Source organism: Porites lutea, chromosome 4 (genome assembly GCF_958299795.1).
Source record: "Porites lutea chromosome 4, jaPorLute2.1, whole genome shotgun sequence".
NCBI lineage: Eukaryota > Metazoa > Cnidaria > Anthozoa > Scleractinia > Poritidae > Porites > Porites lutea.
In genome coordinates, this window is record NC_133204.1 from 46,507,858 (window position 1) to 46,531,325 (window position 23,468).

General features: G+C 38.4%; 2 protein-coding genes across 2 annotated transcripts in view; one reads left to right on the forward strand and one right to left on the reverse strand.

Annotated features, from left to right (window-relative positions):
* Positions 1–21,718, forward strand: part of LOC140933826 (uncharacterized) — a 28,058-nt gene extending 6,340 nt beyond the window's left edge. Inside the window, exons 10-42 of the mRNA XM_073383483.1 lie at positions 14–157; positions 1,126–1,212; positions 1,935–1,985; positions 2,098–2,184; positions 2,328–2,388; positions 2,918–2,970; positions 3,099–3,242; positions 4,393–4,479; positions 4,990–5,052; positions 5,277–5,337; positions 7,093–7,145; positions 7,754–7,827; positions 9,459–9,528; positions 9,914–10,003; positions 10,201–10,263; positions 10,931–10,991; positions 11,392–11,444; positions 11,702–11,775; positions 11,925–11,994; positions 12,456–12,542; positions 13,434–13,484; positions 13,890–13,950; positions 14,189–14,241; positions 14,346–14,419; positions 15,003–15,072; positions 15,153–15,239; positions 15,847–15,909; positions 16,707–16,767; positions 18,447–18,499; positions 19,038–19,111; positions 20,038–20,107; positions 20,785–20,871; positions 21,269–21,718. Coding sequence (XP_073239584.1) covers positions 14–157; positions 1,126–1,212; positions 1,935–1,985; positions 2,098–2,184; positions 2,328–2,388; positions 2,918–2,970; positions 3,099–3,242; positions 4,393–4,479; positions 4,990–5,052; positions 5,277–5,337; positions 7,093–7,145; positions 7,754–7,827; positions 9,459–9,528; positions 9,914–10,003; positions 10,201–10,263; positions 10,931–10,991; positions 11,392–11,444; positions 11,702–11,775; positions 11,925–11,994; positions 12,456–12,542; positions 13,434–13,484; positions 13,890–13,950; positions 14,189–14,241; positions 14,346–14,419; positions 15,003–15,072; positions 15,153–15,239; positions 15,847–15,909; positions 16,707–16,767; positions 18,447–18,499; positions 19,038–19,111; positions 20,038–20,107; positions 20,785–20,871; positions 21,269–21,336 — 2,405 coding nt within the window. The 3' untranslated portion in view covers positions 21,337–21,718. The remainder of the gene's footprint in view (positions 1–13; positions 158–1,125; positions 1,213–1,934; positions 1,986–2,097; positions 2,185–2,327; positions 2,389–2,917; positions 2,971–3,098; positions 3,243–4,392; positions 4,480–4,989; positions 5,053–5,276; positions 5,338–7,092; positions 7,146–7,753; positions 7,828–9,458; positions 9,529–9,913; positions 10,004–10,200; positions 10,264–10,930; positions 10,992–11,391; positions 11,445–11,701; positions 11,776–11,924; positions 11,995–12,455; positions 12,543–13,433; positions 13,485–13,889; positions 13,951–14,188; positions 14,242–14,345; positions 14,420–15,002; positions 15,073–15,152; positions 15,240–15,846; positions 15,910–16,706; positions 16,768–18,446; positions 18,500–19,037; positions 19,112–20,037; positions 20,108–20,784; positions 20,872–21,268) is intronic.
* Positions 18,328–23,468, reverse strand: part of LOC140934765 (DNA-directed primase/polymerase protein-like) — a 56,841-nt gene continuing 51,700 nt past the window's right edge. The window contains exon 19 of the mRNA XM_073384335.1: positions 18,328–18,759. The gene's annotated coding sequence lies outside the window, so the exon portion shown is untranslated. The remainder of the gene's footprint in view (positions 18,760–23,468) is intronic.

The following is a 23,468-nucleotide window of genomic DNA, read 5'->3' on the forward strand; positions in this document are numbered from 1 at the left end:
AAATGCCTTGCAGCATTAAAGCCCAAACTTGCCGCCTCAAAGGAGTTTGCGCAAATGAGTAGACACTTTGTGATGGTTAACACAGAGGATGAAGAAGAACCAAAGGGAAGTCAGTTTATAGTGGACGGAGAGTACATTCCAAGAGTGTTGTTCCTAAGTAAGTTAATTATAAGTTACTGAAAAGGGACGGATCTAATTGGTTTGGAGCAAATGAAACTATATTCTTGGGTACCTATTCCTTAGGATGCATAACCAAATTCAGTTTCCCTTCTTCAAACCGCTGGGCGTAATTTGAATAAATAAATAATAACTACGATTTAGAGATAGCATATCCACCAAGTGGTTCTTCGTCTACCTAATTCCTAGTCGAACTGGAATTTGAAAATCCTGGATTTTGAGGAGAGGGGAAAACCGGACTGACCCGAAGAAAAGCCTCTCCGAGCAAGGGAGAGAACCAACAATAAACTTGATCAACCCACATATGGCGTCGACGCCGAGAATTGAACCCAAATTGGTGGAAGGTGAGTGCTCTCACCAATGCGCCACCCTTGCGTTCCCATTTGCAGATGAAGATAAAGGTGCATTATTGAAGTGTTTGGATTAGGGTCCGAGTTACGGAACTATTAGTTACACCTTAAAGCTTGCAAATTAAAGCCTCCGACTTAGAGTAAGCTAACTCATATCGGTGCTTTTAAGAATCGTTTCCCAACTGAATGTTCTGATCGATGTCCTCTCTTTAAGAGTAATAAAAATAAAGCACATAAGAGCGACTATAACTTAGCTGGCATGGAATAGCTCAGTGAATTATTTAAAAGGCGACTAACACGTAATACAGAAAACATGAAGATAAGGTAAAGCATTCGACTTTTTCTGTTAGTATTACTGGCTCTTTCTGAACACCGTCGTTTACATTCAGTCCCATACAAACCCTGGGACTTAAAACTGGAAAGATTCTCACTCACTCACATCATGCAAAGGTAGTTGCAACTAAACATCTCAACTTAAGATATTGAAACATTGCTGGATGGCCTTTTTGCCCGGTCAAACTGACTTTTCTTAAAGAAATGGAAAATCAGTCATTATTTGCCAAGAATAGTTGTATTTTTGTCATCTCTCCTTGTATAGATCCTGAAGGAAAAGTTATTGATGAGATTTGGAACGAAGGAACCAAGCATCCCCACGTTAAATATTACTACAGCGGACCGCAGGAATGTATGCTAACAAAGCTTAAATGATTCTCATTTTCTCATTGCCTAGAATGGAAAAAATATTTTTCAAATGAACTTTTTTCCCTTAGTACAATGAAGGCCTTCAATTTTTTTATACTTGTTTCTGTCTTTCCTGCCTTAGTCTAAGACAGTAACTTATATCATGATGAAGCTTTTTCTCTCAAATATGTTTTTGAAATTAAAGCACAAACTTGAGCTATCATCTTTTTGACCAAATATATAAATGTACTTATCTAGGCAAGATATCGTGAAACTTGTTCAACGTGGCTTTAGTGGTACGTCACGAGGTGACTGGTTATAAGTGTAAACTGTAGTTATCATTCATTTAAAATATTTCTCCTTCTGTGATTGGCTCAAATCCACCGACTTATTCTCCGATTATTCTTCATAACCAGCAACCCAAATTGACGTCAATTCCACACATATCGACAGAAAAGAATCGGCAGAAGGTGCATCGCTCAGCTGTTCTGGAAAAAATGGTGGAAGGAGACAAAATAGCCGAACTACTGCCTAAAACCATTGCAATGCCTGGCTGAAATAAGCATCCTTTCACAACTCCCGAGGAACACTCAATGTTATGAAGACGGGAGGCGTTACGGCCTCGGCGGCTAATACCCTCCACAGTCTGCATAATTTGTCATATCATACTCAGCCTCGTCCAATAATTACTAGATAACAAACTTTGCGTTTATTTATCTTTTGCAGTGATAGCAGCGATGAAGAGGGCTCTAAAGATGAAGGAAACGGGATTTGCAGGTATGGAATTCGATGCTCGGTTGAAATGTTACCAATTGATTGTTTAATTTCAGCCGAACAAACTTAAATACTGCATCTTCTTCTTGTATTTTTTTTATCTGTTTAACTTCAGAAATCGGCAAAGAAGAGCAACAAGTAGACAAAGAAGACAAAGATCCTTGGTGGAAACCAAAAGATTTGAAAGAAGATTCGTCTAAAGGTTCCGTAACAATAGCATTCATATTCTCTTAAAATTTCGATTAAATTTGTATACCGTTCCATGTGTTCAATCAAGTAATGCTTCTTCTAGGATATAGAAATTCATCGGTACTAGTGTAACCTATCTAATATTCTTTTCAATAGGTTTTGGCGGTCACATCAATTGGATGTCGTACGAGCAGGGATTAAAAGAAGCTAAAAAGAGGTTTGACATTTCAAATGTAGTTTGAGTCAGAGACTTTCGAAATGATAGAGTAGGTCTGTTTTCCAAGCGTTAATTGAAGCGATGTGGTGCACTTCAGATACGCTTCTTATACAGAAGGAAACTTATGTCTACCCTCTATTGATTATTTTTGAATCGCCTATGATGCACTCTATTCCCCCCCCCCCCCCCCCCCTCACAATGGTCCGTAACTTATTTTGTTTCAAATGCTCTCGAGACAATTCCCAGGAGCATTGGAAACAATATTTTAGACAGAGTGTGTTATAAGGGATTCGAAAATAGAGAATTCAAACGAAAATTTGCATCTCTTTTTAAGTGACTGAGCGGAAATTTAAACGGCATATCTGTAAGTGTCATCAACAAAAAACAAATAAATCATAGATGACTCCATTTTTGACAGCCCTTTTTGTTTTTACACGAATACAACCCCTGATATTATAAATTTTAAAAAAATTGATTCTTGTTTGTGTCTAACACCGTTCTTTGGTTATTTTTCCCTACTATTCCACAGTAACAAGAAGATGCTTTTGATCATTCATAAATCTTGGTGCAGTTCATGTAAAGGTCAGATTGCTTTGCTACGTTAGGCACTAGTATTCGTCTATTTCAAGAAAGTGCTTAAAAAAGTTCCAGCGCATTTCAGGCTCAAAAGAAATTTCACAGCTTATGTTATTTTAAAATCCAAAATATAGCCTTGAAACCCATTCTGGCCAAACACAAGACATTTGCCGAACTCAGCAAGAAATTTGTGATGGTCAACACAGAAGATGATGACGAACCAAAGGGAGATCAGTTTGATGTGGACGGGAAATATGTTCCAAGGATTTTCTTTTTAGGTAAGAACACTGGAGAAACATCAACAAACAAACTTTATCGTATATATCTAGCCGATTTTTTGAGAACGAACGTAGAGGAATTTGCAGTCCGGCATTTGTGTGAAAAAAGAACCAAAAGGCAGGGTTTTTTGCGCCCGATTAGCCCGAAATCACACTAGCGAAGGAAAAGGAAAGGAGAGAGAGAGAGAAAAAAAGAACGAGGAGCAAGAAACGAGAAGAAGAGAAAAAAAAAGCAATGGTTGCACTCTGATTTTCTATATTGGCTCCCTTGAAGAGTTTTTGGCCGAAAAAAATGCTTGACGGAAGAGGTCTATTTGGCGGTAACGTTTTTTCAAAAATCCGGCTAAATGTCATGTACTGTAACATTAGAATCCCGCTCAGATCTATCATAAGACTGGGGAAGAGAACCATTAATTACCATCGGCTATGTTTCTCATACCTTACTAAGGGTCATATCTTTCGTTGTTTGTCCAAGGTCAATGAACACGGCGTGGCGAAGCAATTGATCCGCGGGAATCTTATGTCACGCAAGGCGCTTCCGTAGCGTATACTTGGGTTGTAGGGCGCGATCAATTAGTGGATCGGTTAGTTCCAACAGGAAAAGTTTCGAAAAAATGGGTCCACCTTTTGAGGTGGACCACTTTTCCCGGTCGGACCGGTTGGAATTTTGGTTGAATGGATCGCGCCCGTAATGTGCTCAGAGCAGTTCAGTGAAAATAACTAAGCATGGTACTAGAAGCATATAAGGATTAGTTTTGGCATTTATTGATCAGAAAGATTCGTCTCCAGGCTTAACTGCACATAGCACAAGCGCATTAGAATCTGACTGTAGACTGACGCTCTACATATTTAAACTTGCACATTTCACGAGAAGCCCAAGTAACAAGGCCAAGGATCAAAGCCGTTAACAAAGTATTTCGGTTGACGAGAAGAGAAAAGAAAGACTTTAAATATATCCATGCCAAGTGGTTTTGTACTAGATTTCTCTTGATGCATGAAAATAAAGTGTTAAAAAAGATTGTGCCGTGATTCACTCTTCTTCGCCAATAATTAAGCCATGCGTTGCGTTGTAGCAAGGGGAAAATCTTGATGATTAAACTTTTCCATGTAGATGATGATTCAAGTCTAACCATCATTTGTTTTATTGCAGATTCAAATGGAAATGTGGAGAAGGAACTATGGAACGAGGGAACTAAACACAAACATGTAAAATATTATTACCAGGATGGAGTCGAATGTAAGTGACACTTTCAAAGTTCAACACTTTAAGAAGAGATATCAGCGGAAACGAAAAGACATAATATTCACGTTATAGACTTGAGCAGATTCATCTATCCGGTAAATTTAACTATGAGCAAAATTTTAAACTTAAAATCTGGATAAAATTGAATTCATAATTCATATTATTAAAATCCAACTAGTGGTCTATGCTGCGTTCTGATTGGTTGAGCTACTACTAGGCTATATGTTATAGCCCACTAGTAGCGAAAAGCGCCGGCTTTGAAAACCAAAACATACAATGGCAGCTGTATCGCGTTTTGCTACCTAAAGTTGTTTGTCTCTATATTTTTGACCAACTAGTTGAATTTTACTAATCATGGCCTCTGAGTCAATAGCCCATGAGGCCGAAGGCCGAATGGGCTATTGACACAGAGCCCATTCGGGCTCGAGGAATAAATATTCATATTGCACCCTACATAATTTAATTAATAAATCAATGATTTCCTTTTTTGTTTTTCTTATACAGTGGTCAAAGCTATGAAGAAAGCATTGAAGCAAGAGGGCCAAACTAAGGCAGTCTCAGATAACGGTAAAAAGGTTTAAATTTTTCTAAAAGCGCCCCAACGCTTGGCAACCGGCCCTAAATCATAAAATCTGTTTGGCTAATCGAACTTTCTCAAGCAAGGGATACGACCGTTTGCAAAATTGTAAATTGAGTATATGTGGCGCCACGCATTTTCTTAAGAATTTTGTTCTAATGTTTCAACGACATTTGACATGTTTTTGGCTTTAAAGTATTCACCTTTTTTACAGGATGGGGCAACGATATCGAATGGAGTTTACTTGACGAAAGCTTTGAAATGGCAAAAGTTGGGTAAGGCAGTCAAACAAGTCAATAGGGCCATTTATACGAGGAAAAATAAGACGCGTCTTAAATAAGACTCGAACTGTACCATTTATACGAGCATGTCTTATCTTGTAAGACGCGTCTTAGCTAAGCCGCGTCTTATTTTAGACGAAATGTGCCGTTTATACGGAAAGTTCGCGTCTTATTTAAGACGCGTCTTATGTAAGACGCGTCTTATTTTTCCTCGTATAAATGACCCTAATGATCGCGTTTCGATAAGCTTGTTTCAAGCCGTGGAGGGGTGGGGTACCGCGATGGACTCTAGACACACACGCACAAAATGATTTTCAGAGTCAGTCTAAAGAGATTACTTGGCCACTGAGAAGACGTGTAAAGTGATTCAAACGCTGGTTATTAACGGAGCGCGTTAACATTTGTACCAGATCAGGGCGGATAAAGGTTGGGCGGTGAAACGAGCGCTCCGCTCTTCATTTAATGTGTGATGCGGAGTAGGACTGGCACGAGCGCTCTTTCCGCGCTTCCGGTGCGCTTGAAGGCCGGCGAAATTTCCCTTTTTGCGAACCGGAAATCCTATTTTCTTTCTGTAATTTCAGGCTACAATGTTAAATAGATAAATTCGTTTCATAATATTATCAATAAACAGTTTCATATGTTTGTGTCTGTACGTCTATAAGTTAAACTTGTTGGTCGTATAATGCCAAAATTTGAGTTTAATTTGAAAGTGTTGAATACCTCCTCCTTCCACTAAATATCACCTAATCGTCTTTGGCCGTTTCGTTTGCAAAAGCTTAACACTTCTTAACCTCAATTTTTACATATGTTAAAGGGGGATAAATTTTATATAACATAACAAAAAATTAGATTGATATATATTGATATAGTGGCGTTGTACTTCAAACTTTGCTTCTCGGGTGCAACGCGCTATGGCGATTCGCGCAATGCGTTGCAAATCCGGCAACCTCATGTAAACAAAATTTATTGAGGTTAGTTGTAAGGTTTTTTCTCCGTTTTTCTCTCTAAAACAAAACAAGGTAAACAGTGAAAACTGAGGGGAAACTAATTTTGAAGTTTCGAAGAAAAAGAAAGACGTATGAGATGTTTTTTTTCAAAATTAAAAAGAAGGATGATGGTGATTGAAATTAGCATAATTTCACCTTGCACGAGCTGCACGCATTCAATAAAATACACGTCATCTAGTTATGAAACACGATCTGCTGTCTTTCAGTTTTGCCATGGATGACATGGATGAGATTTTCCTTCGTGTTTAGACAGTACTTAGCTGTTTTTGTTTTGGAATAACATCGACATTGGCGAGTAGCAGAACGAAAATATAATTCAGTGGTAGAGTCATGGAAGTAATAAAAGAAACCCTTTGAAAGAGATGTTTGTCTACTCCAATTCAATTAACCCTCCCTAAAAAAATAGCAACATTTGCCTCTCGGAGACAGCGCACCAGCAAAAAGGAACGAGGAAGAAGTGCAAGAAAACAAATCAAGCTGCCATAATTCAGCGACAGCGGCAGTGTTTCATGTACAAACCACATCGCAAGCCCTGACCGAAGTCGAAAACAAGCGACATTTCTAAGCAGAGTCCCAGTCCACTGCATCACACCTTTTTGCTCGGACGCGCTCGTTTCACCGCCTTACCTTTATCAGCCCTGTACCAGATGGTTAATCATCGTTGTAATGTTAAAGTTTTTGGTCTAAAAATTAATTTGGTATGTCACTGATATTTTATGTACGTTTGCTTTTCTGCTTGCAGAAACAAACCAATCATGTTGATAATCCATAAATCGTGGTGCGGGGCTTGCAAAGGTAAGAACAGCACACATTTGATTTAATGTACTAAAAGTTAGTTTCACTTTCTATGGTATAAAATATTTTTATGATAAAGAACGCTAAGAAATCTGCGAAATTTGCATCCTTATGTTGAAAAGTCGTAAGATCTGAGACCAATGCAAAGGTATCCTGCTAAAGCGATATCTTTTTAAAGTCAATCTGAACGTTCTCGTATCCACTGGTACACTACTTGCTAACCCAAAAAATAGCCACTTACAATTGTCAGTTTGTCTTAATAGATGATTTGCTTGAAAACACTCTTCGTTTAAATTCTTAAACCCTAAAATTTAAAAGTTTCGTTCTACAGTATGGACTTAAAATTAAACCATTGTTGCTATGGTTATTAGAAACCGCCACCGCTAAAATCAAACTTTAATTACTGAGAGCAAAAGTGGAGAACTACTCTCTTCCTTGTGCAACAACTTTCTCTAACCTGCAACACTTTTAATACCTGATTTGTTGCAAGACAGGTTTCAACGTAAGCGATAAAATGCCAACATTGTTTTTGACTCGTTTGCAGCGGGTTGCAAAACAAATTGTCAGTTTTACCGTAGCTTAACTTACCGGTGATATTTTTTCCTTAGCTTTGAAAAAGAAGTTTGCAAAGTCCAGTGAAATTACTGAAATTAGCAAGCGGTTTGTCATGGTCAACATTGAGGTAAGAAAGGAGCGAAAAACGTCTGTAGTCAGTGGATCGAGATTACTTGAAGCCGTGAGCGTTTGCCTTGATCTGGATTTTGTATAGTTATTGTACTTTTAGCTGGCCAAGGTTTATCGCTGAATAGAAGCATATCGTTCCACCTTTTTGCCACTAGCGGAGATGTAAAGTAAGGCGGAGAGAAGCTCAGGCGAACCAGGGCGGATAAAGGTAGGGCGGTGAAACGAGCGCGTCCGAGCAAAAAGGTGTGATGCAGTGGACTGGGACTCTGCTTAGAAATGTCGCTTGTTTTCGACTTCGGTCAGGGCTTGCGATGTGGTTTGTACATGAAACACTGTCGCTGAATTATGGCAGCTTGATTTGTTTTCTTGCACTTCTTCCTCGTTCCTTTGTGCTGGTACGCTGTCTCCGAGAGGCAAATATTGCTATTTTTTGCGGGAGGTTTAGTTGAATTGGAGTAGACAAACATCTCTTCCAAAGGGTTTCTTTTATTACTTCCATGACTCTACCACTGAATTATATTTTCGTTTTGCTACTCGCCAATGTCGATGTTATTCCAAAACAAAAACAGCTAAGTACTGTCTAAAACACGAAAGAAAATGTCATCCATGGCAAAACTGAAAGACAGCAGATCGTGTTTCATAACTAGATGACGTGTATTTTGCTGAATGCGTGCAGCTCGTGCAAGGTGAAATTATGCTAATTTCAATCACCATCATCCTTCTTTTTAATTTTGAAAAAAACATCTCATACGTCTTTCTTTTTCTTCGAAACTTCAAAATTAGTTTCCCCTCAGTTTTCACTGTTTACCTTGTTTTGTTTTAGAGAGAAAAACGAAGAAAAACCTTAGAACTAACCTCAATAAATTTTGTTTACATGCGGTTGCCGGATTTGCAACGCATTGCGCGAATCGCCATGGCGCGTTGCACCCGAGAAGCAAAGTTTGAAGAAGTACAACGCCACTATATCAATATATATCAATCTAATTTTTTGTTATGTTATACAAAATTTATCCCCCTTTAACATATGTAAAAATTGAGGTTAAGAAGTGTTAAGCTTTTGCAAACGAAACGGCCAAAGACGATTAGGTGATATTTAGTGGAAGGAGGAGGTATTCAACACTTTCAAATTAAACTCAAATTTTGGCATTATACAACAAACAAGTTTAACTTATAGACGTACAGACACAAACATATGAAACTGTTTATTGATAATATTATGAAACGAATTTATCTATTTAACATTGTACCCTGAAATTACAGAAAGAAAATAGGATTTCCGGTTCGCAAAAAGAAAAATTTCGCCGGCCTTCAAGCGCACCGGAAGCGCGGAAAGAGCGCTCGTGCCAGTCCTACTCCGCATCACACATTAAATGAAGAGCGGAGCGCTCGTTTCACCGCCCAACCTTTATCCGCCCTGGGCGAACCAATAAACAGCAACAGCTTTGATTTTACATTTTGTCGCGGCTGTTTGTCGTGAAGGTATCGATTTCGTGTATAGCCTTTTAATACAGCTTCAAAAATCGCTTTCACGAAAGTCAGGGTTCAAAGATTTTGCTTCAAAATAATATCAATGACTTTACTTTTTCTTCTTTGTTTTGACATATTTTTAAAATATATTTCTGGTCATAGGATGACAGTGGCAAGGAAGCAGAAAAGTATGATGTGGATGGTGCTTACGCGCCAAGAATGTTTTTCATAGGTATGACGTTTTTATAAGTCCAATTCTATTTTGTTAAAAAGGGAAAGACCCATGTCGTCTTGTTACCAATTTTCAACGTTGCTGATATGGCCAAACTATATTTGCCATGTATTTTAAACTTTATTTGTTGCAGTTACATGATAACCATAGCTCAGCTCCGACAAGTTTTGAAATACTAAGAAACCAGGACTTGAATGCACTCTTTTCCGGGATCCGTGGTTAAACGGAACCGAAAAGGCTAATGTCCCTGAGGGGAAAGCTCAGTCAGAACAAACAGCTAACCACTAAATTTGATAAATTGGTTCAAATCGCAAATATTTTATGCAGCCATACAATTCCTTGCCAGTCGACTTTGGTATTGATCTTGCTTTTTTTATTCTGTCAGATCCTTTCACAAAACAGATAATGAAAGAATACCACAACACGGATCCCACGTTTGATGAATACAAGTACGCTTATGGGGAACCTGATCAAAGTAAGGTTAACTAAAAACTGTCATGATTATGAAATGCCGAAAAGGGCTTTTTCGTCCTTAAATTTTCGCGCGGAAACGCTACCTACGCAGGCTATTTACAAATATTCTATATTTGTAACAGCTTTACTCTAATTTTTCAAGTTATTAATTTGTATTTTATTCAGGTTAAGTTTTGATTCCGAGCTTTTACATTGTAGTTGTTGTTGTAATGAAGAAAGTTCTCCAGAAAGGAGTGGATGAGAGTATTTCTGCAGACAGAGGTAGGTAACTGGAACTCTTTGATTAGTATGACGCGAATGTAAATCTCCAGTCTAGGAGCCCATCTTCCGAGCAGATGGTCCAGGTTCGACTCTCCGCTTAGCTGGTTTTTTTCTTCGTTGTACTATTTTTTTCGTTTTGTTTGTTTGTTTATTTGTTTTTTTAAATCATATTTTCCCCCTTTGGCTTGTTTCCCTTTATTCTTACCGTTAGCCTATTACAGCTTCAAGAGGTTTTTGCGATAAACGTATTTCTAGTAATGTTTATATAACATTGGCTCATTCTCCCACTGTGCATGCACTGTAAATCGAGATATTAAGCACTTGGAAAGTTAAGAGAGCAAAGTGCAAGACGATCGCCTATCTCCTGAAATTCCACATGAGAGCCTCGCAGTTTGTTCTAAAATTAGTACATTTGGCTATTTCGATGGAACCGCGTGTACTTCGCGCTTGCGGTCTCCAACCCCGATTATGGCTCCTACCAATACCAATCAACGTTACCTCCTCGCTATAAGGCTCTCTGGTCTTCTCGTTGCCCGAGAACGACGTTGGCAAACGTTAAATTTTGCTATCAGCCCAAAGACAATTTGAAACACTCAAAAGAACTTTGTTATGGCTATTCAAACAGCATTGTTGTATTTATGGATTTAATTTTAATTTATTCTGTTAGGTTTTGGCTCTCATCTGAAATGGCAGAAACTTGACCATGCTCTCAAAGAAGCAAAACAATCGTAAGTACAAGGCATAACTAACAACCAAATAGTCGTTCCACAGCTGTGTAGTATCCTTTAGTATTGAGAAATCAAGATACCTACGCCTTTTACAATGACTCCACAAGACTGAACTATGCACTCACTTGTCGTCGTTCAACATGCAATCAGATTTTTCTTAGAGGGGAGAGGTGTGTTTGGGTGGTAGGAGCGCGAAAGAACCCTTAATGGCAGGTAAGCCCGCACACATTTTACTCACCCTCATCAGGAGGTTTTGTTTAACAAGGGAAAAGCCATAGGGACGAGATTGACAAGCACGTTTTAAGCGGTGAATAAAATAAATAACCTAAGAATCAATAAACTAATTTGTTAAAATTATTTTGCCGTTTGTTTGTTTGTTTGTTTTTTATTTTCATTTCAGAAATAAGCCCATTATGATGGTGTTGCATAGGAGCTGGTGTCAGCTAAGTCAAAGTAAGACCCAGCGTAGATTGCTGGAAGCCCCTCAGGATTGTCGCGCGGGAGACTGTCTACGTGCGAACGAGCGCGAGACAAACGAGCCTATGCCTCGCGCAATTGCACTTACCATGATCGCCCGCCCTACCATCCTGAGGGACTGCTAACACTCTAGCCACAGCAGTTCAGCGGATTCAGCTCTTCAATCTGAGCGTTCTCTTACCGCCCGCATGATAGCTGGCAAAATTTGATTGCTTGTAAATTTTCTTTTGCAGAATTGAAACCCAAAATTGCTGAGTCAAAGAAAATTGAAGAACTTAGTAAAAACTTCATCCTGGTTAACCTTGAGGTAGGAGTCAGACCGATCTATGAGGCGATTAACAACAACTATTCAATTTGATACATCTTGACAGACTTGGCATACATTTATAGTTGCTCCCCTTAATTTTCGGCCCTGTAAGTCATAGCTCAGAAATTTGTGCGTCTCTTGTTTTCCAGGACGATGAAATACCGAAGGATGGCAGATACGACGTAGATGGCTCTTACGTGCCAAGGATTGTTTTCCTAGGTAATATTAAGATACTGTATAGTTCATATATCAAGATTCAATTATAAGAAAGGGTAGGAGTCTTTTGGCGAAGCAAAAAATTAATCGTTTCAGCATAGTTAAAAAATGAAATGGTCATATTGTATGAACAGTGTCCTTGCTTAACCTTTTTGTTAGCTTTTTTGGACTTGACCGCGTGCATCAGCTTTTTTGAGCTTACTGACCAATAGAAACGTCTCACTAAAAAAACTCAGACATAATTTGTGAGCAAAAAAAAAAGGGTCGGGATGTTAACGGACAGGGAGACCCCAACATAAACTGCAGCAACGTTGTTTTCATGCATCTTTGCTGTTTTTTTTTTCTGGTTTTCATTAAGGTCTCCTCTATTATGGTCAAAGAGCAAGTTAAACTGAGCAGAAAATTCCGTGGACTTTTCCAAATTTTATTTCAATAAAACGCTTATGCGGATGTTATTTCAACAGATTCGGATGGGAATTTGAAGAAGGAAATCGACAATGAGGACACTGACCTTGATAAAACAAAGTTTTTCTACAAGACACCTGAAGAAAGTAAGTTTGAGGAAATATTTTGACAATGTGTTTACGGCTGAGGTACCCTGTTTTATCAAAAACACTTTTTTTATTACCAAGCCAAGAACTGCATTAAGCAAAAAATTATGTGACGACCGCCATTACGGGAAAATGCACCAAGCAAAAGGAGGAGAAGAGCTAAACGAATCACAAAGCGTGGGAACGTGCATTGAAACTTGTTTATCCTTCCGTTTGTGCTTCCAACTCCGACAATCTGGTTTTCACCAGATCATAAGCGAAACGAAGCGACGGAGTCATAAGCGGAGTGGGAAGAAAATGAAACGTTCTGATTCTTCCGACATCCGATTTCGCCGAGCTTATGACTGCGTTTAGGATTTTCACTAGGTCCTTAAGCGCTCTTAAGACTCCACTAACGATTTCGACTCCCACTCTATCGCTAGTGAAAACCAGCCTTTTTTGACCATCGTGCATGAATTTATTCCATGTATCTAAAACGGTACCGTAATATTCGGTCATGTAAACTAGTATTCAGTATATCGGAAAATTCTTTTCAGCCATGCAGATCAGGTATAAAAGACCTTGAAGCTGTGTGTAGGTTAATGATTTGATTGCTGAATGCAATGCATTGTCATCAGCGTCATGTATTACTCGCAGAAAAACGATTTTTGAGTCGTTATGGACCTACCTAGCTATGTTTCGTCTGCCATTGGAGTTTCCGTCGAGGTCAAAGACCTTATTATGACTTATAATGGTATTGTAACTCCTCATTTTCAGGACTTGGCTGAGCTACCCACTTCTCAGCGATTAGCCTGAACTCTATCTGAAACAGCCATTCGTGAACCGCCTTTGCTATGAAATTTTTTCTTTGCTTGTTCATCGGTGATTAAACGATTTATATTCTGGTTTCAGTTGTCAAATCCATGAAGAAGCTTTTACCAGAACCAGCAGCCTTAGATAAAGGTAATTGTTGCGCCTCATGTGGTTAACTTAATGGGAAATTTTAATCATGCTCTTTCCTTATTAAAGCTCTCTACTGTAAGATGCTCGCTGAAAGCACTACTCAATTGTAACCAGAAACTGACAAAGACAATGCCACTACAGCGACGAAAGCGCGCGCAAATCAGTCTAAAAACAGGCTTGACCAAAGGCAGCGCCACAAGTTGAGCACCAAAGGTACGCGTTCAATCCTTTCGGCGAGCTTTCGGCGTGACGTCACTAAATCTGCCTAAAAATTAACGAATATGGTTACAGTATTGGATGCTGCACATGCTCTAACACCGTTTTTTCGTGTGCACCTTGACTGCTGTTTTGCTCAAAGGAAGCCGCTTTTCTTTTTGAGACTAAACTGTACATGACTGCTTTCAGGATTTGGAAAACATATTAAATGGATGACTATGGAGGATGGTCTGCAAGAAGCTAAGAAGAGGTATGGTTTAAGCAAACTGAGCAAGACGCGGTTTACCTGCAGTAGGTCCCGTTTTGTTTCCCAATTCCGCAAAACTCGCTTTTACATCAGACTTCCAAAACAAAAGCCACAACTGCCTCAGTGAGTGTCTTCAGTTCAGCTTATCATCCACAGAAGCATAAGTTAGGACATTGCTCTGGATTTCAATAAGCGGTAATCTTTCAAAGAATCTTTCAGTGAAACTATTTCCGTTCCACAGTGAGAAGCCGGTGATGTTGATTATACACAAGTCATGGTGTGGAGCTTGTAAAAGTAAGTTGAAATCACATGATTATAATGTTTCTTGCATGAATCATGTGTTTGTCGACAACAGTCCCGGGACAACGGTATTAAAAAAAATATCTCTCCTTTTTCAGATTTGAAACCAATTGTGGCAGAATCTAAACATATCGCGGAGCTCAGTACGAAGTTTGTCATGATAAATGTGGAGGTAATAAATGCAAGGAAATTATCGCCATGAATTACCTCAATTGCAATTGAAAAGCTTCTTAACCGAATGTAAGGAGATTAAGCAACGACGACGGCGACGTCAACGAGAACGCCAAAAAAAGCGATAGGTCTACATTGGCAAAACAACATTTCTTGTACATTTCTTTGCCGTCACTGCACAACTACGACGTGAAAATGCCTAATTTCACGTTTTATGAAAGGACGTGAACACAACACAACGACTTTCTTTTTCTTTTCCTGGACATCGATACAGTCTTTTAGAATTCAACTCCAGACTGAGAAAATTGACAACATTTGATAAGTTGAACGAGATGGAATAAGTGCGTTAAAGTTTGAAACAGCACGGCTTCACTTTTTAAGCCCTCAATTACTATCAATCAGTACGCTAAAACATTATGTACATCAAGTACATCACACGAAACACAAATGAATAAACCTTAAGGTAAGAAAACCACCAAACTCAGCGTTAGACTGCGAGAATTTTTTTTTATTCCCCCAGATATAAAACAGCAATTTCTTCCTCAGACAACAACTTTAACTAATTTGTTGATTTTGTTCGTTAGGACGAAGAAGAGCCAAAAGGTGCACAATTCGATGTTGACGGCAAATATTTCCCTCGAATCTTCTTCCTCAGTGAGTATTTCCGTTAACGAGATTAATCATATAGGTGTCTACCATTCATTTTTGACATTCATGATGTTACTTTGTCATAGATCATGAAGGAATAGTGCAAAAAGACCTGCACAACAACGATCTGGAATTCATCAAGTTCAAGTTCTTTTACAATGATGATGAAGAGTGTAAGTGCCAAGACCATCTTTTTTTCCAAGCTTACAAAATACTGCCGGGTATCTACCAATCTGTGCCCAGCCACGCCCGTCTTTAAGAGAAATCGGACATAAAGCCTCCTTTTTGCCACGTTTTAATAGGAAAGGGAATCGGACAGGATATAGGCTTGGCCTCCGTACATAAATCTCCAATGATGAATAGCTGTTTAGCAGTTCTCTTAAGTAAAACATTTCAAATGACTCTGATCTCCAACAAGGTAACGCGTATGAAAGCTTTTTCCAAATGACTACCCCAGTCAATCACGCTACCAGATGAAGATAGTAAACTGGACCAACTAAACCAGTTAGAATTCTAAGAAAATACATGCATCACGCGCTAAAGACGGGAAATTGTCTGCAATCAGTCGTACAATCGACGTGCGATTTCAGTTCTACTTCTGATAGGTTAAGCAAAGGCAAGGCTTTGAAAACAATCACAAATTGGACAAATTTTTTTGTGCGTTTCTAACTCGACAAAATACTTTTAGGTTCAATTACCTCATCAATTTGCTTCCTTGCATTGAAAGAATGACATAGACTAACAGATGTTATCTTTTTACCGTCTCATTTATTTTTACAGTGATACACACAATGAAGACAGCTCTTAAGAAGCTTATAAAGCCACCACCTTCCCTTGATAAAGGTGAGCTTCATAAATTAGGCAGTCATTTTCAGTCCTCCAAGTCAGTCAGTCATTTTCAGTCCTCCTCTGAATCAAGTCTTACTTAGAGGTATTTCCAGCCTTTAGATTTGCAGATGAAATATTGTACCTATTCAGTCAAGATACTGTTATTACAAAAACTAACGTTTAAATCTATGGGACATTTCATAACGGGAATGAAAGTAAGTGTGGGAAGCACTAATCTTCTGCTTTTCTAGCACACCTCCCTTAATCTTTAAAACTGACTCCGTGCTCATATAGTTCAACGATGCGACAGGCGCGTAATTATGTTATTTCTTTTAAGTGAAATATATGTATTGCAATAATAATGATAATAGTAATAATAATAATAATAATAATAATAATAATAATAATAATAATAATAATAATTCCGTTATTTACCCTCGGCAGTATTAATTTTATAGCACAGACGCTAGTGGGGCCGAGCAAATGCTTGAAACAAACAATTCAAATTGGACTTAAGAGGGTTTAGAATCCCAACGGTAGGAGGCGAACAAGTTGGCTATTTACAAACACGGTCGAGGATTTGAACTCGAGTCTACCGAGAACAAATCCAGCTAGTGGTCAGGGTGGGACTTGAACTCGGGGCCTTTGAATTGCAAGTCCAGCGCTATACCACTCGGCCACGCTGCCTCTACTGACAGGTTTCCTTACGTTCAGTGTGGATTATCTTGGGCTACTTGCTCTTTTGCTACTTTAAACTTAACTTTAAAGTAAACTATGACAAATATTAAACTGATCAATTTAATACGTTTTAGGATTAGGTAAACGGATAAACTGGATGACGCTAGACAATGCTTATGCTGAGGCCAAAAAGAGGTAATGTAATCCTTAGAACATGATACGTTAATTGAATCAAACGGAAACTCGGAAAAAATCCGAGCCCCAGACTGGGAGCAATTGTGAAAGCATGCATGACTCATAACTGCATACAGTCACACATACACTTGTCCTGGTTTGACAATGTGACCGCGTGATGCAGTTCTAGTCAAAAGACCCACATTTCATCCTTGCTCGCCATCGAGTCTCCAGTGGCTCAGTGGTTAGAGCATCCGACTAGATCACAGAGGGTCGTGGGTTCGAATCGCATCTGGGGCTCGGATTTTTTCCGAGTTTCCATTTGATGCAAAAAACGTACCTTGTAATCCTTAGGTAGTTTATCCTAATAGATCAATAAAGTAAACACCCGCTAATAATGACCTACTTATAGGTTTTGTATTTTAGAGTACTTATTGACAATTTAGGCTAAGTAGGCTCTTAATTTTGGGTTCTTAAAAGGAGATAGTAGATTGTTGATTACCAGAAAAATAAAATAAAATATAAAATATAAGACTTTCTATTCATTCAAAATTTTATTATTATAACCCTAAGAAAACTGATTATTGAATTTATATACAGTCTAGTACAGTATGTTCTTGTTATACTTAAATTTACAACTAAAAAGTTACCGCACTCCTTTGTTAAATAGCTTATCATAATTTAACTGTAACCCACATATAAGAACCTGCTTGATCTTGCTCGACTAAACAGGTTCTTGTATTTTTGGGTATTAAGGTGACTCGACCCAGTTTTTTTGGGGGGGTACCATCCTACTTTGAAGCTCTCTGGTATCCCCACCTTTACTTTTATCGTAAGTCTAACACATAGAATGGATAACATATAGATCAATCTACAATATAACATAAAATTTTTGGCGATCGGAGTAAATGTCACGTGGTTATAATGCCACGCCCCTTTGAGGTCTGAGTCGAAAATCGGCTGTTGCCGGCATTTTTTTGTGAAAATCTCTCGGCTACACATAGTGCGCATTAGTGCCTTGCGCTGAACAGAGTTTCACCAAAATCGCAAAGACCCAATTCGAGAAATTCAGCGGTTTCCAAATTTAGGTCATAATTTATGCGAAAATGATAAGCAAACTTTACACGGATTATATCTAATAAACCAAGAGATTCATCCCTTTATTTTGGGCATCATTAGTAGTTTTTTTTTCCTTCAAATTTTTAAAGTCCTTCAAGTTTTTAATGTATTACAGTTTTTCAATGATCATGAAATTCAGAGTCCGGGTAGTTAGTTAATCAATTGTGGCCCTGAAAAAATTTGATGGAAAAAAAAACTACGAATTTTTAAGAAAATGCTTTTTTCGTGAGAAGGACTCTTAAACGCTGACAAACGTCAACAAATAGCGAAAACTATAATTTCTATATGTTTGCTTTGCTCGAAATCGCGCGCATTTACAAGGCCCTAAAGCGTTTTGCTGACTTGCAAGGACCCATCTGTTATCACGATGCCCAAAATAAAGAGATGAATCTCATAGTTTATTAGATATAATCCGTGTAAAGTTTACCGGTTGAGTAGTGGAGGCAAAATCTGTAATATTCCATACAGTACTTCTCGTGTCTGGTTTTGTTTCAACGGTAACCAATGCAAGTGACGACAAACCGCAGAATTGAGATTGAAATCCAACTGACATATTTACCTAATGTTTATTTTTTTTGTAGTTGGAAGCCAATATTCTTGCTCATTCACAAAAGTTGGTGTAGCGCTTGTCAGGGTCAGTATACACACAGCCTCCTAAACCTTCGATTGGACCCAAATCTTACCCCATGAAAGGGAGTCTGCATTCCGGAATCCAGGAAGTTTTTGGTTGATTAATCTGGAATACAGCTCAAGGAATCCGGAATCCAAGTTACGCTGACAAAAATCTGGAATCCAGTACCTGAAATCTGGAATCCACGGCGTGGAATCCAGAATCCAAGACTGTCTTGGATTTCCTTTTACATGGGGCGAAAAATTTCCTGTGCTTCGTGTTTGCTGTTAGGAAAAGAAAGAAAAACTTTATCATATCATCTTGCAAGGGAAACTTCATAGTATAGACAATTGAAATAATTGACAAATAATGAGTTAACAGAATCTAGTGTGTTTTCTGTTAAATATTTACAAATTTTTTAAATGTTTGTTTTCGAGTATGGGGATGAATGTGACGCATCAAAAATATTCTGGGGTACGTTGTCTACCACGCCAAATTACGATGCCAAAGTGTTGATGACTAATTTCTCAGACAGTGTGGCTTTACTGTGTTTTTTTTTCAGCTTTGAAGCCTAAATTTGCTGCATCTGAGAAGATAAAAGAACTCAGTACTGAACTCGTCATGGTTAATGTGGAGGCAAGTGAAAAACTAATTATCACTTTTACCATGTTTACTATGTTTTATACTTAATCTAGCTCTCCTAGCCGTAAATTAATGTTGTCGTTCAATGATCGTGGCTTTTTTTCTCTATCAAACAATGACTGCCTTTCATCTGATAACCGAAAGCAAATTGTCAAGTAGACGACCTGCGATTAAGTCTAAGTCTCATGGTCTGCTGGCCGCTAGCTGAGAAAAATACTGTAACTGCTAACGTATAGACTGAATTCTGCTGCCTTTTGATAACCGAATGATTGACAACTTCTCAGAGGGGTATAGCGGTGCTCATTTTAGAGCCTTCATAGTTTCCTTAAAGAGATTTTCGTACGACCTTGAAATGAAAACGCGCGAACAAAACTGAAACAACAAACGAACGGAAATAGAGCAATTTGATTGGTTAATCGAACGGTTTTCCAGTACTTGGTTAAGCGAACGCTCGGGTGAAAAAACTTCATGTCCGAGAACTTTCTAGAAATCAATCGATACTTAGCGTTGACGTCATACTGCAACACGATTAACCAATCGAGCAATGCCTTCTCCATATCAGCGTTTTTTTTCGCGGGAAGACGAAAAGTCCATGTTTTGATCTTTTCAGCCCTTGGCTGATAAAACAAATTACGAACACTTAGCGTAACCATTTTTTAAGGTCATCGCTCTATTCAATCAGGCATTCAACTTAAATGCAACGCAAGTGCATTTAGTAAGAGTATTCAGCCCTACAGCAATTAAAATAATTAATGCACTTGCAACAATACAAATAATAAAATGAATCTGCTGAAAAAAGTTATATATTTAATTCGTACGATTTTTCACCCTTGTGACGGTGTATCATCAGCCAGTTGAGCACTGCTCCTACTGTATAAATGGATTCTGTTCCTTAATTATGCTTGTTTTAATCTTTACAGGATGAATTTGACGTTCACACAAACAAGTTTGACATCGATGGAGCTTATATTCCACGAATCATATTCATGGGTTGGTATTTCTAGTAAAACATGCCTCAATTAACATCGTTATTCAACTTCGTTCCCACAGACTGCATTCCATTAAAATAAAGACACCGAAAAACCAACGAAGGGTTCCTGACAGATGTCTCCTTCCCACCGTCGTTAAGAAAATAAGCAAATAGGAATGATGACAAAGAATTTACAAAACGCGCTTCTCTTTCAATACGGGATAAAAGATCTTATACTATTGGCAGGGTGTCTACAGTTATACACGAATGTCTGTAAATCTAGAGTGAAGTATTAAAAAATCCCTACTATAAGGAGATAAAAGTTGCTGTTTAATGAGCGAGATTGAAAATGGCATCCGACGTCGTTCTTGGAAGAATGAGGGGTCAATTTTTTTCAATGCAACTGCTAATGGTATGATATAGGGTTTAAAGCAAGAATCGGCGACTGAATTGTTGAGACGCTTTCGTGAAATGGTATGTCGTTTGGCGAAAAGAACAGTCTGGACCTTCCCCCTCCCCCAGTTCGATGTTGACTAGTCCGTTGTTTTCTGTAGGTAACTTGAGCAGCCACAATTTAACGCTCTGGGAGAAGGGGATCCTTTTTCTTTTAACTTAGTTTGACCCCGAGGGTAAACCTAAGGTAACAAGAAGAGATTTCTTGTGCAGTGTAAATGATTTTTAAATTTTTGAATAACAGATCCTTTGGGTAACGTAATGGAGAAGATTTCTAATGCAGGAACAGTTTACAAAGAGAGCAAGTATTACTACTGGGAACCAACAGCAGGTAGGGCCGGATTATCTTGGGTTAGTTGTGAAACGTTATGTGTTCCCTAGCTGTACAATACAATACAGAAACTATCAGGATTTGCTTTACCTATCACAATATTGAGATGATCAACGTAACTTACATTACCGTGCTTACAACTAAAATGTAAACTTCAAAAAAAAATTTTTTTAATTGCTTTATCTTACACAGGTTTTTATTGAATAGATCTACACTTGGCGCCTCCATATTTGCCACTCAAGAAACTATAGGGGAATGGGTATATTCACGCATTCGGCGCAGCGATTTCTGGGATTGTTTGAGTGGACAAGGGTTTCTTAGGATTAGTTAATAGTTGCTTTCAGTACCATCGAAAAATCATTAGTTTTTGCTTATCTCTTACTTTCTTTTTTTACAGTTGTAAGGTCCATGCAGAAAGCTGTAGACAAAGTCAAGACGATGACAAGACCAAAAGACGAACTGTAACTTAGAGGGACGAGAAGCATCTTCGTATCAGTTAACTATTACTAAGTTTCTTAGATTTTCTAGACTTTGGAAACTTGTGAATGATTTTCGTACAAAGAATCTTCAGTTTTTGGTAAATAAACAACAGTAAAAAGGTACTAAAATTGCGTAATTTACTTTCAAGTCAAGATTAAATCGAACTTCCTCTTGTCGACACGGCCTATTGCGGACATTTCTGCTGGTCAAAGAGATACTCAATTACAAACAGATCCTTAAAAAACATGCAAAGCAAGCGTATTTTGCAGTGCGAACGATTTGGACGTTAAAACTGACCGAGAGTTGGGGCGAGTCAAAAGATGATTCCAAGGGGAGGTTGACTTTCATGATAGCGGCCTCAATCAATGTACCTTAAAAAACAAACAAACAAAACAGAGGCACCTGCTTTAGCAATATAATCAGCGTTTGTAGTACATTTAAAAATTTGAGTTAATAAATTTACATGCGTGTCGAATTCAGATTGGAAAACTGTGTAGAATGGAGCAGGCGGTGCCAAGCGGTAGGGAAAACATGTTCAATGAATTAACCGCTGGATATCGGTTTGCAGTTTCATTTTGAATTCTGATTGTTTGATGCAGAGGCTCGAATTATTTCAGACAATAAACAGTGTATTCGCAATCCTGTTTTGAAAAGCGCTTAACTTTTTCAAAGAGAAGTAAAGCGCTGTCCGTCAGTTGTCCGCGTTTTGTCTGCTTAGCAGATCGAGTTTGTTCTTCTTTTATCACACCAAGTGACATCAAGTTGACTGACAGGTTGGAATTCCTACATGAGTAGCTAGGATAAGGCGTTTTCCTCCGATTGTTGGAAATATAAATACAGTCAAACAGTCTTAATACCCTGGACACTAAAGGACAGAATCAAGAGTCCTTATTACAGAGGTGTCTGTATAATGACTTCGTAATCTCAATTTTCACAACTTTCGCATCGTAAAGCCGGGGCTGCGACCAGTTGGTAGTAAACTAATACATAAAACACTTAGTATTAAAGTGATGAAAATAAAGTCGTTGTCGTGTGTTCCCGTCCTCGACAAAACGTACCGTGAAATTTGGTAGTTTCATGTTGTAGTCGTGCAATGATGGCAAAGAAAAGAACACAAAAGCGTGATGCACGTACAAAGTTGTTCTTTTGCTAGTATAAACCTATTGTTTTTTTGCCGTTCTCGTTGCCGTCGCCGTCGTCGTTGCTAAAGCTCCCTTAAAAGAGAGCGGGCGGGCGCATTTTTTATTATTTACGACTTTTTCAACATTACCAATCGAATGCTTCCTTATACGCTTGATGTCAGATCCCGAGAGAAACAGTTAGTGTTGTTTTCCCGAGAGTCCTGATGTTTCCCTCGACTTCGTCTCGGGAAACATCAGGACTCGAGAGAAAACAAAGCTAACTGTTTCCCGAGGGACCTGACATTAAGTGTTTTGTCATATTTCTAGACTTTCAATTCAACGTACTTCAACAGCAACAAAAGAGTACGCTTTAGGGACCGGTCATTATTTATGTGGGGGGGGGGGGGGGGGGGGCGGAAATCATGGGGTGGGCCAGGCCTATTTTTTTTAGAGAAAAGGGGTGGGCCAAAAGAGAATTTCACGATGATTGGGGGTGGGTCATTGTGTGTGTTTTGTAAAGAATCACACTCACTACAATTCATGTGGAAGATCTAAATAAATTCTAATGCAATGCTGGACATAAAATATAACACAACTGGATGTCATATGCAGCAATCCAATCTAAGCATGGAGAATCAAAGATGTGGGCACTAAATATCAATAAATAAACATAAGCCCTATTGAGAAGGCTTGCATGCTTCCTTTTCTTAATATAACTGTCTGGGAACTTTTACTACCTGAAGCGTGAACAGCTAGAAATCATTATTGGTTTCAATAATGGATTATTGAATTCCTTATTCAATTTAGTGAAATCAAATTTCTCCAATTTTCAAACCAAAAACAGTTTGAAAATTCGTTTTTTTATTGAATTACTATTTTTTGTTTAATAGAGCAAATTTTTTTAAACTGGTTTTGATTTGAATATTGCAAAACTTATTTTTTCAATAATCGATTAATGGAATCAATAATGATGCCTAGGTGTTCACTCTTCAGGTA